Source organism: Theropithecus gelada, chromosome 15 (genome assembly GCF_003255815.1).
Source record: "Theropithecus gelada isolate Dixy chromosome 15, Tgel_1.0, whole genome shotgun sequence".
Taxonomy (NCBI): Eukaryota; Metazoa; Chordata; class Mammalia; order Primates; family Cercopithecidae; genus Theropithecus; species Theropithecus gelada.
The window spans coordinates 54,696,997-54,711,143 of NC_037683.1; the positions used below are offsets into that span (position 1 = coordinate 54,696,997).

Consider the following 14,147-nt stretch of genomic DNA (forward strand, 5'->3'; position numbering starts at 1 on the left):
GTTTGTTAAGGTCTAGGTAATCCTCCAAGAGAACCGAGAAGTTTTCAGATTTAGTTACAGTATTTTCTGTAAAAATAGACTCTAATCCAAATCATAAACTTTCAAAATTTGCCTCTAACTTGCCTCCATCCACATTCTCCGGCACACATTGTACACAACACAGAGAGCCAGGAGGTGCCTCTGCATAGACTTGAAGTCAATCCTCCTGCTGCAGCTCCACCCACATGGGGCCCTTGTTCACTTAATTACACTCAACAGACTTTATCAATCACAAACCATGGGCACAGTATGGCATCCTGAGAGGATCTCTATCTAGTTCAAAGAACATACTCTTTCTGGGGTTGGGCTTAGTGGTGGACATGGAGACCTAATAACCTGCATCAGTAAAGTAGAAGAAGACTCAGAATTGCACAGTGTCATCCAAGCTAAAAGAGGAGTGTTTGAGGAAGAATGAAACATGGTTCTTGGAGCCTCCTACTGGAGCTCTTGCGCAGCCTGCCTTCTATAAGCAGTTCCCACATTCTTCTCCTTGGAATTAAAATTCATATTCCTTAGAGCTTTCTTCTTAGATTGCTGGATGGGGTATGCTGAAAGACTGATCTATTCTAAGGTTTAACAATAGAAAATGGACCAACAGGGATCCTTCTCAGAGGCATTTTGATATTAATGACCTCTCTGTAAATGCCTGTCCATTCAACCACCGACCTTTCATAGGCTTTCATCTCACAGGCCTGTCCTGATAAACCAGCTGCCTATAGGGCTGCACGGTAATCCTACATAACTACCTGTCCATTCAACCAACCTTCAGATTCTGGGAGGGTCACTAGTTCATGAGAAAAGGCTGGGTTGCTTGACCCTATGTTGTTCTCTGCAAAAATGTCCACCTGGTAAGCTGTTTCAGGCTCTAGGCCCTTGAGCTGATACTGAGTGATGGTGGCATTCTTTATCTTCACATCAATGTGCTGATCTTCATTCTTGCCTTGAACCTTGTAACGGATAGTAATAGAAGAAATAGAATAGCCATCCAATATTGTCCAAGAAATCACAGCCGAGGAGTGTGTGATGTTGGAAATCTTGATGTTTTCTGGTTGAGGAGGAAGAACTAGAAATTAAAAAGAAAAAAGATTCAATTAAGATATACTACCATGTCTTAGATCATTATGCTTTTGAGATAGGGTTCACGTCCCCTCATAAACCATGAAAGGCAAACAGATGTTTCCTCAGATCGTATCCCAATCAATTGGTAGTGGCTACTGGACTCCATGCAAACTTGAAAGAGTGGCACAGTCAGGGAAATGGCAACACACATATCATCTATTTGTCATCTTGACACTAAATGAAGGCCTTAGAAATTGTTATTCCACAAACCTGTGCTTACTATTCTTGATGCTGGGAAGAATGGAAAGCTTATGAGGGCTGGCATTTATATAGTGCTTACAATATGGCAGGCATTGATCTAGGCTCTTGTATATATTAACTCACTTCCTCTTCATAGCAGTCTTTCTGTAAGTGCTGAGGTCTGGACAGATTAAGTGACTTAGCCATGGTGACACTACTGTTAAGTAGAAGAAACAAGATTCACCTCCTCGCAGTCTGGCTCTGTAGTCCATAGTCTTAGTGTCATGTGGTCTGTCCTTGCCCTAAATTTATGGAGCAGCCGGCAGGTCAGTGTATACATGAGAAAATGTGCTAATAACTTTTAGTAGACAAAGTATTATAGGGATTTGGGGAAAAGTAGAATCACATTCCATTCAGGGACATGGGCAGGATGAGAAAGAGATGCCTTGAGGTTTTCTGCATGTGAAGATGACAGGCACCGCATCATCACTACATTCTCACTCAGACTCTAAAGGGCACAGGCTAGAAGGGAAGTTCATGACCCGATAAAGGTTAAGCCTATTTGATCCGGGAAAAGAATGGATTTGAGCTCTTGTCCTTAATAGTAACTGAACTTACATTTATGAGGCTATTTACAATGTGCTTCCATATGCAGACACTCTCTTGACTTGTATAACCACACAGTACTGAGATTTTTATGATCCACATTTTAGAGATGAGAAAACTGAAACTTCAAAAATTTAAGGGTTTTGTACTCGTCCCAAAAGGTGAATAGTAGACGTAGGCTATTTCATTCCATACACCATTGTTTTTCCACATGAAAGTTACTACTTATAAACAAATTAGAACCTTTGAGAAGTATCTCAAGGTACATCCTTTCTATTTTAAATTTCTTCTTTTCATTATGTTGATTCCCCCTTGTTACTCTTTAGGGCACTATGGCAATTTATGAGAATTAGGTATTGGATTTAGAACCTTCCAAATCTAATTGTTATGTTCTATGTCTAGCAGGTGGTACAGTATCCAAAAATCACAATTAATCATCAGTATATCTTAACTTTCTTTACATCCAGTACCAAGTATTTTGTATAGTTTTATAAAAATGTACAATAGTCTTTCTTCCCACAGGAGATTGAAGGGGTGATAGAAGTACCAACATTTTCAGATTACTATCATCACATATTTATATTTGTATAGTTGTGGCTCAAAAAAATTTAACTTCATAAACCAGTGGTCTTCTAAGCCTGTCACAAAAAGTAGCAGTGTCTTTTAGATGATTGTTAGAAAAATAATGAATATAATTTTTGTGCCAACTAAAAATCATAAATTTGCATCTACCAACTTACCCATTTTATGCTTGAAAGGAGTCACTCTTAGGGATAGCTCAATAAACCTTTGATTTAAATTCAGTGGGTCTGGACCCAGCAATCTACATTTTAGCAGGTTCTCTGGGTGACTCTAAAATAGCTTCTAAAATGCTTTAGGAAACACTAACCAGACCTTAAACAATTTAGAAATAGGATATCACTACTAAAGAACCTCTAGAACCATAGTTGCTTTGAAGCAGTGGGTTGCCCATCCAAAGAGACAAGTGGAAGACATTTGTAGCGTGGTTGGAGAAAAAACAAAAAAAAAATAGAAATAAAATGTGGATTAGAATCCTAATCCATCCCCATGCCGTACTAGTTCCATAACTTTGGCCAAGTCACTTACCCTCTTCTGTGCCTCAGGTTCCTCTTCTGTTAAATGTGATAATCACTCTTACTCTACCTTCCTCAAAAAGTCATTGTAAGGGTCAAATACTCCCCATGTAAATGTTTTCCAACAGGAAAACATAACACACATATATTATTTTTAACATATAATTGGGGTGATATGCCAAATCTAATTCACTCCACTTCTTACCCCTGGACAAGATGGAATTGCTAGGCTGGAAACCAACACAAACTTTGTAACTGGAAGTATTAATTTTACTTGTGAATATACATGATCAGCCAATGACAACACAGCATATTAACAAATATTTTCAGGTAAAAATGAGATGTTCTCATTCACATCCTCCTTCCTCAGATTTCCTGACCCCACAGGGATCAAATCCTACCCTGCCAATCTCACATCCCTACTACCACCACCAGCATTGACCCTCCATCAAACTTCATACAACCATCCAAGGCAAGTTGACTCCCAGTAACTATTAACTAGTTTTTGTTTAATCCTATAAATATGATACTGGTAGTGTGATTTTCAGAGTGTATCATTCTAATGAGGATGAAACTTATATAGAATAGTGAGTGAGCACCTAAGACAATTTTGAAATAGGAAACAGTGATTCATCCCACAGTTACTGACATTTCACAAGTCTCTAGTTAATTTGAATATGCTAGAAATTGTGCCGGAACAAACAGATCAATGGAAGAGAACAGAACACCCAGAAATAGATGCAAAATGAATATGAGAACCTGGCATATGATACAGAAAGCATCACAGTTCACCATGGGGACGACTCAATATGTGGCACTGGGACTACTGACATGCCATATGTGAATAAATAAGGTTAAAATAAAAGTATTAAAATATACTGTACCCCAAAATAACAATCCTATATCTTAAAGACCTAAATACACAAAACAACACTAGAACTACTAGGAAAAACACACAGAATATGTTTATGACCTTGGGATAGGGAATAATTCCAAAATGCAGAAAGTATAAATCATACAGGCAAATACTGACAGGTCCAATTGCATCAAAATGTCAAGTGTCTGTGGGTTAAAAGCCACCACAAACAAGGTTACAATAAAGGGGGTAGAAGAATATATTTGCAATATACATAACAAAGTATTTAGATTACACAAATAATTTTTACCAGTCAGTAAGACGACCTATTCTAAATGAGCAAAGGATATCAATAAGTATATCAAAAAAGAGGACATCCAGATGAACAATTAACATGAAAAGATGCTCACCTTTGCTAGCTATCAAGGAAATCAAAATTGAAATTAACAATGAGGTACCATATTTTGCTTTTGAGATATGTGAAAATAAAAAGGTGTGACACTATCGAGTGATGGAGGGAAAGGATATAGACACAGAGATGGGTATAAGGAAAACGGCACTGCCATACGCTCCTGAACATAGTACACACTGACTAACCACTTTAGAGGGAAATAACCCATGAGTTCCACCACTGGACCTGTTCCCTAGAAAAACTCTCACACCTGTCTATGCGCATGGAGACATGCATAAGAATGGGCATTGCATTTTGTTCATGATAGTAAAAAATGCAAAAACCTACATCTCCATCTAAAAGGGAGTGGATGAATCACAAGATACATTCATAAGACAGACTAGTATACAGAAGTTAAAATGGCATGCATCAAAGCTAAATAAATTAACATGGATAGATAAAATTCATAATGTTCATTCAAAAAATGAAGAATGATATGTATGCATGTGTATACTTTCAGAGGTATTAAAATTATAGAACACTGCACTTGGCACAGTGGCTCATGCCTGTAATTCCAGCACTTTGGGAGGCGAAGGCGGGAAGATTGCTTGAGCCCAGGAGTTCCAGACCAGCCTAAGCAACATAGGGAGATCCCATCTCTCCAAAAAGTTTTTGAAAATGAGTCAGGTGTGGTGGCGTGTGCCTGTGGTCCCAGCTACTCAGGAGGCTGAGGTGGGAGGATTGCTTGGGCCCAGGAAGCCAAGGCTGCAGAAGCCATAATGGCACCACTGCTCCCCAGCCTGGGCAACAGAGCAATAACCTTGTCTCAAAATATATATATACACACAACATTAAATGGAAATATACTTAACAAACCCATAATTTTGGTTGTCTCTTGGGAGAGGGGAATAGAAATGGAATGGGGTAACAGTTGCGGGAGATATTGATACACCTGCAGTGGGTTATTACCCCTGTTAAGTCAACAACAAAATGCTGAAAGCAAATATGACAAAATGTTAACAGTTGTTAATTCTGGATGGTAGGAATGTGATTGTTTGTTGTGTTACTGTTAGCATGATTCTGCACCTTGGAAATTTCACAGAATTAAAAAATTCATATGAAGAATCCCTAAACACTGGCAAAACAATTCAGACTTTCATATGTCACTGATGCAATAAAAGAGTGGCTGGAGAAACACTGAGCCAGCTTCCACACCTGTTCCTGAGGAAGTGGAGAACCAGCTGCAAAGAGAGCCTCAGACTCTGGGAGCTGGCAAGGGACCACATAATCTCCCATGCAGGCCTGACCCTGCTTAGCTTCCAGGATCAACGAGATTCAGCGTGTTCAGGGTGGTAAGGCCACAGACCGCATGATCCTGACTTAAGTGGTAGTTGTGTGTGGCCAAGAAATAGTTTATCTTTCCAAGGGTTCCAAATGCACACAGTTCTAATTTCAGTGAATCAAAATCAAACTCTCTGCTTGGTGATGAATAGACTTTCAAATACTACAAAGAAACCCAAGGAATTCCCATTAATTTTAAATGACCAATCTGAAATAGAGAAAAGCCTGAAATGCAAAATACTTTGAAAAAAAGTCATTTTATTACTCTTAGATTTAACTTTTAAAATTACCTGTTTTCAAGGGGTTTCAAGCAAAGTTATTTGGTTTTTAAGATTAGGAAAGATCCATCTGGAATTAACTGACATCTATGTACATGTAGATATATGATGATTCTTCAAAACTACCCCATAAATGGTTCAACAAGCCCTAGAAAACCTTCTTCTTGTTACTAATTTACTAAATAAACAACTACACACCAAGGGAAGGTAAATTTTAGCACAGCCCCGCCTGAATTATTGCAAATCCAAACATATGTTATATATTGCAAGTTATTAAAATGATTAGGTGGGGGGCGCTAATTAGCCTTCTCTCACAACCAACTTTCTTTCACAATTTTCAATAGACTTGAAGTGATGTTAGCTAAGTCTGAATGGCGGTAGCCCCTTATTGCTCAGATGAGGCTGGAGCAGCATGAATTACTTACTGTCACTAAGGGTCCAAGCAGTGAGATCTTCACTCCATTCCCCCTGGGCCTTGGTGTTAACTCTAGCTCGGACCACGTACTGCTCCCTGGGATGTAAGTTGTTAAGTAGCACTGAAGTCAAGTTGCCTGGAACTTTAATATTCTGCTGATCACTTTTTTGCACAGACCTTCTCTCCACTTCAACATAAAAGTCATCTTCCGAGCTTGGAAATATTGGTTGCCAGGTCAAATTTAGAGTGGTCTGACTTTTAGGCAGGAGATTTAGACCTCTTGGAGGAGGGAGTCCTAGGAGAATCCAGAAAAATCATTATTTTTATAATACAGTTGATATAGTTTGGATGAATGTCCCCACCCAAATCTCATGTTGAAATGTAATCCCCAATGTTGGAGGTGGGGCCTGGTGGGAGGTGATTGGCTGATGAGGGTGACTTCCCATGAATGGTTTAGCACCATCCCCCTTGGTGCTGTCCTCCTGATACTGAGTGAGTTCTGATGAAAGCTGGTCATTTAAAAGTGTATAGCATGGCCCCCCTCACTCTTTTGCTCCTGCTTTCACCATGCAAAGTACCTGCTCCCACCTTGCCTTCTGCCACGAGTAAAAGCTCCCTCAGGCCTCCCCAAAAGCAGATGCTTCCTATATAGCACGCAGAACCATGAGCCAATGGTTACTGTTTTTACTGTTTGGTTTGGTAAAAAGCCAAACCTCTTTTCTTCTAAATTACCCAGTCTCAATAATTTCTTTATAGCAATGCAAGTACAGACTAATACAAGGGTGGAGGCAATGACAGTGCTAAAGGGCACCTTTTAAGAGTAACCTTGGCTTCTAGAATAATATACAACTTCATAAGCTATCAAAGAAACACAAGCAAGTGGCCATATGATACTTTTTTTCCTACCAAAATGATTCATTACATTATTTATATTAGCAAACAATTGGAAGAAACCTAAACACTCAAAATAGGAAACTGCTTTAATAAATTATGATACAGCCATCCAGTGGAAAAATAGATAATTAGGAAAAGTATGAAAGCCCAATAAAAAGACTTCAAGTGCATGTAGACATGGTAAAAGTTATGTCTACAATGGTGAAGGATAGGAAGGAAACTGATAAAAATCAAAACAGTAGATTTGCCAAGGTTATGGGATTATGGGCGAGTATTTACCGTTTCTGTTACCATTTTGAGCAATACATTGTAAAGCAATTTGGGGGTTCCTTCCCCTTAGCAAGAATTTCAGAAATCATACAGCTGTGGTGGCAGGGCCAGGCCTATTCCTGCTCTGATCACATCAAGGTATCCGCCATGACTACGTGATGCCTGGCCATAATCTCCCACAGGAGCCTGGGCTACCAAGACGTCACTGAATAGAACTAATATGGGTTTTAAAATCAGAGAGACAGGAACACGCCACTTTACTTTTGCAACCTTGGACAAATCCATAATCTCTCCAAGTTCACCTGTAAAATAAAATTAAAATATCCATCTTCCAGACTCGGGAGTAATAAGTGAGACAATGGATGTGAAAATGCTTGGAAGGTGTTAGAGGCTCTATTAACATTGGTTTCCTCCCTCCCTTCCTTCTTTCAAGATGTCCTACGTCACTGGACAAAGGAGGAAATAGTGTGTTTTCAGTTAATAATAGTAAACTGATTTTTAAATTCCGGATATAAAGTCCTTCCAAAACGTAGGATAGAGATCCTCTAATTCATGTATTCTCAGTAGGGACACAATCACCCCTATGGGGCAAAAAAGGCATTCTTGGTGCATGAGAAAATTTCAGATTACTACAATTGTTTACAAAGGACCATAATACAGAAACAGAAACAGAGCATATCTGTGGTATTAAAATTTCATGGGAGGCAGGATCTACTCGGACAAACGTATGTGAAACAGCTCACTGGGGATGAGCAATACTTTTTTTTTTAAAGGTTGAGAAACACTGCTCTTACTCTCGGTTCGAGGTGAGAAGAAGGGTCTGTCTCCATCTACTGGGAATTAAGTCCCACCAGCCCGGTTCTGACTACCCTCAGACTAGTGAGAACCAGCAGCCAGGCATGCATTTGCTTGGCATTATGCAAAAGGTCTGATGGCCCTTTCTCTGTAACCTTTGCAAATGGAGAGAGGTGATGTCATCTCCTCTTGTTAACCTCTGAAGTTTAACCTCCAAAATAGCCACCCAGAGTGGTTTAGGCAGGTTTGCAATGACAAGGGAGAATGGGGAGTTGATATTTTGGAGAATACATGTATACCTCCCAATCCTGTGCCTGGTACAGAAGAGTAACCCAACAAATAGTCATTTCCCCTTTTCCTTCCCTTTGGGAACATGATTACCCCATACCCCTCCCTGTCTGCCCCTTTCTGCAATATGTTCAGAAAGTGTTCTCTTCCTTCCCCTCCCGGACTCCCGTGCCTTCACCACCTCAATCAACACACATCAACAGTGCAACTGCCAGATGAAATGAAAAGCAAACATCAGCAAAATTCAAATGATGGGAAAAGAAGAACCTTCAATAATTCCCTTCCCGCCTATCCCTGAGAACTGCTTTGAAATATTCTGAGACCCCTCCTGGCTGGAACATATTCTGAGGGCAGAAGACAGTACAGTGTGGGGCTGTGTTTTATGTTCTGTTCCATAAATACTTTCCATCTGAGTCAGTCTATGACCTTCCCCTTTTGACTCACCAACAGTGACTTGAGAGAGAATTAACTACCATTTGCCTTTTAGCAGTATCATGATGACGTGTCAGGGATCCCTTGGGTCATGGTTGTAGAGGTCCCTTTTTTCCGCTCTATATAGTTTCTGGGTTTATTTTCTATATTCACAACCTGGTGGGCCCCCAAGAAGCCATTTCTTACTTGTGTGTAATGCTTCTATAAGCCTCAGAGTAGCTTTTGAGTCTCATTAGGTTCTTTAAGGACACTGCTAGTAAAATAAAAACTAGGTGGGTGGTGTGAAGAAAAGATGTTTCTGTTAAGGGTGCACACACAATCTCCGCAGAAGAAAAGTGGATGTTCTTCCTAGTTTTTTCACTCGATCATAACATGTCCTTCTGCCTTTAGTAAATGGAGTAAAACACAGGCAAATCTGTGAACTGGGATAAGAAGCTGGTGCCTTTGGGATTCTAGGTAGAAATAATAACTGGAGAAACAAAAGGATATGGAGCCTGGACTGGGAGTGGCGGTTCATCCCTGTAATCCTAACACGTTGAGAGGCCGAGGCTGGGGGACTGCTTGAGGCAGGAGTTTAAGACCAGCCTGGGCAACACAGCAAGACCCCGTCTCTACAAAAAAATGTTTAAAGTAGCCAGATGTGGTGGTGTGCCTGTAGTCCCAGCTACTCGGGAGGCTGATGTGGGAGCATGACTTGAGCCCAGGAGATAGAGACTGTAATGAGTGATGATCAAACCACTGTACTCCAGCCTGAGTGACAGAGCAAGATCCTGGCTCTAAAACACAAAGATATGAAGCCTGAAGATTTAGTATGGTGATGCATCTTACTGTTATTAAGTACTCTGAGTCTCTACTTTTCAATCTATAAAATAGGGAAGATGATAATTCTTACTTTCCTAGGTGATATAAATTAAATATATATGAAGTTGAAAGTATAAAGCACTGACCAAGAGATAGTAACAGAATGGTTATACACAGTGAACAATTCAAAGAACCAGAATGGAACCTTACAAAAGATCACTCCAGTATTTCAATGGAGGGTACCTGGGTAACAGAAAGCCGGAAGTCAGGTTAGCATCAAGGAGGCTTCACAAAGTTAACGCAATAGAAGGCCAATCAATACAAAACACCACTGATAAATCAAGAAATAATTTTACACGTTATCTAGAACATGTGGACCCAGGACCAGCAGCATCAAGCATCACTTGGGAACCTACTAGAAATGCAAAATTATTGAACCTACTAGAAATGCAAAATTATTGAGGCCGGGGTTCATCCTCACCTCGAAACCATTGAATCAGAAACTGGGGATGAGGCCCAGAAAAACCTTTTTTTTTTTTTTTTTTTTTTTTGAGACGGAGTCTTGCTCTGTCCCCCTGGCTGGAGTGCAGTGGTGCGATCTCAGCTCACTGCAAGCTCCGCCTCCCAGGTTCCTGCCATTCTCCTGCCTCAGCCTCCCAAGTAGCTAGCTGGGACTACAGGCGCCCGCCACCGTGCCTGGCTAATTTTTTGTATTTTTAGTAGAGACGGGGTTTTACCGTGGTATCGATCTCCTGACCTTGTGATCCGTCCACCTCGGCCTCCCAAAGTGCTGGGATTACAGGTGTGAGCCACCGTGCCCAGCCCAGAAATATCTTTTAACAAACTCTCTGAGTGATTCTGATGGACACTTATGTTTGAGAACCACTGATTTACAAAAGGGAGGTAAATATGATAAGAAACAGCTTAAGGAGATGAAAGTGGCTACCTATAGGAAGCAGGAGTGGGAGGTGGAGGGTGGAGCAGGGGAATGTTCTTCAGATAAAAGCTTCTTATTCTATTTGATGTCGTGACTCTGCACATGAATTACTTTGAAAAATTAGAAATTATTTTTGAAAATAAATAAACTGGGACTTCTGAAATATGCCTGTGGCAAGAGCCTGGCCTGGGCCCTTAAGATGGAAACAGGAAGCCAGTGATAAAATGCAGGAGCTGAAGCTCAGCACAGTTGCTGCTGTGTAAATCCCAACTCCTAGGGGAGGCCCTGCCTTCCTGAAGGCTCATCTGCTTCCTTCTCTGTCCCTACAGAGTGCGGCAGACCTCCTCCCCCAGGGAGACAGACCAGGAGTCCAACCCAAATAAAGGAACAGTTTGGCTTGAAGTTGCTAGCCTTCCTGTCACTTTCCCACCCATTCAAAAGCAAACTCCTGCCACCTCCATCCCCACCCACCCACTCACCCACCACCACCCTTCCTGGTCTTCCTTCCTCTTTCCCCTTCCTCTCCCTCCCACCCAGCTCATGAATAAATGTGTGCTGGCTTCCACTGACCGATAGAAGCTGTTGTGAAGCGTCTCACAGGTCCAGGATGCCCTTCCCCACCCTCTCCACGACGGACCAGTTGCACGCAGAGTTCATATTCTGTTCGAGGTTCCAAATGGTTGAGTGTAACAATCTCATTTGTCACTGAGAAGAGAAAAAGTCCAGTAAACTTAAGTTGGCATTCTCTTACATTCCTTAAGCCGGGGTTGTTGTTATTGTGATGGGAGCTAATTTTAGGTTTTCAAAACTATGTCTTAGTGAAGCAGAGAGGCAATTCCATCTTCAAGGCCTCATCCTTCCTAATATGAGGAAAATTAGGCTTTTGAAATGTTTCCAGGTTACAATGTACACATTCAAGTGTGTATTTCTGTGCCACTTACACATTTCTGCCCTGGTGCTTTTGTCTTTTCATTTGTAGAATAAAACCTCACAAATCTTCTACTATATGGAATACCAGATTTGGGGAATACTCAATTAGAATAAAATAATTTAATTGCTACTGTTTTCAAGTATGTTCACTGATTGCAATCAAGCTATCGAGAAAAAGATGCTCAGGAGGTTTGCTCAAAATGACCAGATAACTGATTTGTAATGGTCATACTATCACAATGGAGCATTCTGAAGTCCTTGACAATAGTACCCATAAACAAATGGTATCTGCCTCTTTTCTCCTTACCTATTTGCTTTAGTCAGCCTCTGTTTCTCAATGGATATTGCAAAGATAAATTTCTGCCTTACCATATGATAAATTCCTACTTGGTAAGAAAAAAACTGGGATGTGTTTAACAGTTCTTAGAAGACCACTTTGTCAATGTCCACTTGTAGAAAAAGGTGATGCATTATTACCACCATATGACAGCAAAAGACGTAGCCACTAATGTTGGAAACAGCAATTCAGCCAATCAGCCTGACATCCCTGGAATTCTGAATTTTGATAGAATCTACAATAGTACATGAAGGACTCAGTAATAATACCATTTTATCCGGTCTACCCGGGTCAGCTAGTGTTATTCAGCCCAAAACCCTCCTCCTCTTCTCTTTTTTTTCCTGGAGTTTCCTTAATTACCTCCATATAGTGAATAGAGGGTCATTTTAAGGAAATCATAGGCATAGTAAGACAAAGGTATGGGTGGAGGAGGACATGCTGCCTACAAGCATGATAGTGGCAGGTCTTTTCATAGGATGGTCCAATGGAAGCAGCATGGTCACTGATAATGCTGCCTTTGCTTTTTAAAATTGTGATTTTACATTATCATGCAACAAATGTAATTTGTGTTTCAAAATAAATTCAACTGTTTTCATGAACTTTTGGCATTTTGTCACATTTGGTTCAATTATTTTTTTCTTTCAGGAAGTTAGGGGAGGGGCCTGTAGCTCTCTTTGCCTGTCCTTGTCCTCCCCGCAGCCCGTTCCAGTCTGCCACAGCCCAAACTTTGCAGGTTCAAATTCCTTTAAAAATTTCTCTGTGTTAAGAGTCTGCAGGACAGGGCAAGACATGAAATGAGAAAAGGAATAAGCAACTCAATACAGCAGCAACAATCACCCCCAGGATTTAGGCAGATTAAGCCTCTCTGCCCTTCATAGCAGGCTCTGGACTTTCCTGCTACCATATGCATGGTGTAAACAAGTGTCTTTCACGATGACCAGGCAAGACAGAATAACTAAAAACAGGACTGGAGATCCAGAAAGAAATATTGATATAGATATAACTCATGGTGTGAGCTGGTTCTGTGTTCCAGGGCACACAGTGACTTCCAGAAAGTTAGCCCCAGAGCTCAGAGGCCCCCTGCACTCTCTCTTGAATACTCTGAAATGGAATCCTCTACAACAGCCACCACCTTGGGGTAGAGGATTGAGGCAGGGAGAAGAGAATTTCTAGATTTGGAGAAAAATATTTCTCCTGGTGCCACATCCCCAGCTGGCATCTATCCTGTCCAAAGCTTACCTTGAATATGTCGCCAAGCCTCATAGTGATTAACTGGTTTGTATAGAAGCTTCTTGGATTTGATTGGTCCATCCCCAAAGTAAGGCTCAGAGCTGATGTTGATGACAGCAAAGTTATGTCCAGTGTCAATCACGTTTGGGGCATTCAGGGGCTTTGGAAGAACTAAATACAATTTCAGAAGACAAATTAGTCCTTCGGCTTTGAGGTTTGATTGTTCTTAGGTGGAGGTAAAAGATGTGTTTTACATGTCCGACAAAGTCCTCTTAAAGTTTTCTGCCCAGACTCAGGGAGATCACCTGCTCTCTAAGCTCTCTGCTTTGCTTTTGCTTCCCCAACCCATTATCCTCAAAGTGCTTCCTTAAAATAAATGTGCCCCTTTACTCAAGACCCTTCAATGGATTCTTATCACATGTAGGATAAAACCAAAAATTCATACCATGACTAGCCAGGCCTTGAGCGATTGAGCCCCTGCCCACTCTCCAGCCTCCTCTTCCCCTCACCTAGTAACCTCCAATCCCACTGACCTTTCCCTTCATCCAACTAACAAAGCATGAACCTCCTTTCCTTAGATTCTTTGTGGATGCTACTCTCCTGCAAGGAATGCTTTACCTCCCATTATTCTCCCAGTTAATTCTTAGCTCTGATGTGCATATTTCACAGGCGGCTATCATAGAACCTGAATTAAGGTATTGTATGCTTCCACAGAACCTCTACTTTTCCTTCATGGCGATTTTTAGAGTTTATTACTCTTTGTAGTATGATTATTTGATTATTTGATATTGGTCTTCTAGATCATCATTCATATTCTCTCTCTCTCTCTCTATATATATATATATATAGAGAGAGAGAGAGAGGTATATATCTCTTTCAGCCAAACAACACAAATTTATTATAGTTCTAGAAGT

At 40.7% G+C, this 14,147-nt stretch overlaps 1 protein-coding gene across 3 annotated transcripts in view; it reads right to left on the minus strand.

The window, feature by feature from the left end:
• TEK (TEK receptor tyrosine kinase) overlaps positions 1 to 14,147 on the minus strand; it is a 122,788-nt gene that overhangs the window by 24,052 nt on the left and 84,589 nt on the right. For all 3 annotated transcript variants that reach the window (XM_025360571.1, XM_025360570.1, XM_025360568.1), the window contains 4 exons: positions 13,243 to 13,404; positions 11,307 to 11,441; positions 6,330 to 6,614; positions 803 to 1,102 (listed from right to left, as the gene is read on the minus strand). In XM_025360571.1, the coding sequence (XP_025216356.1) occupies positions 803 to 1,102; positions 6,330 to 6,614; positions 11,307 to 11,441; positions 13,243 to 13,404 (882 nt within the window). The remainder of the gene's footprint in view (positions 1 to 802; positions 1,103 to 6,329; positions 6,615 to 11,306; positions 11,442 to 13,242; positions 13,405 to 14,147) is intronic.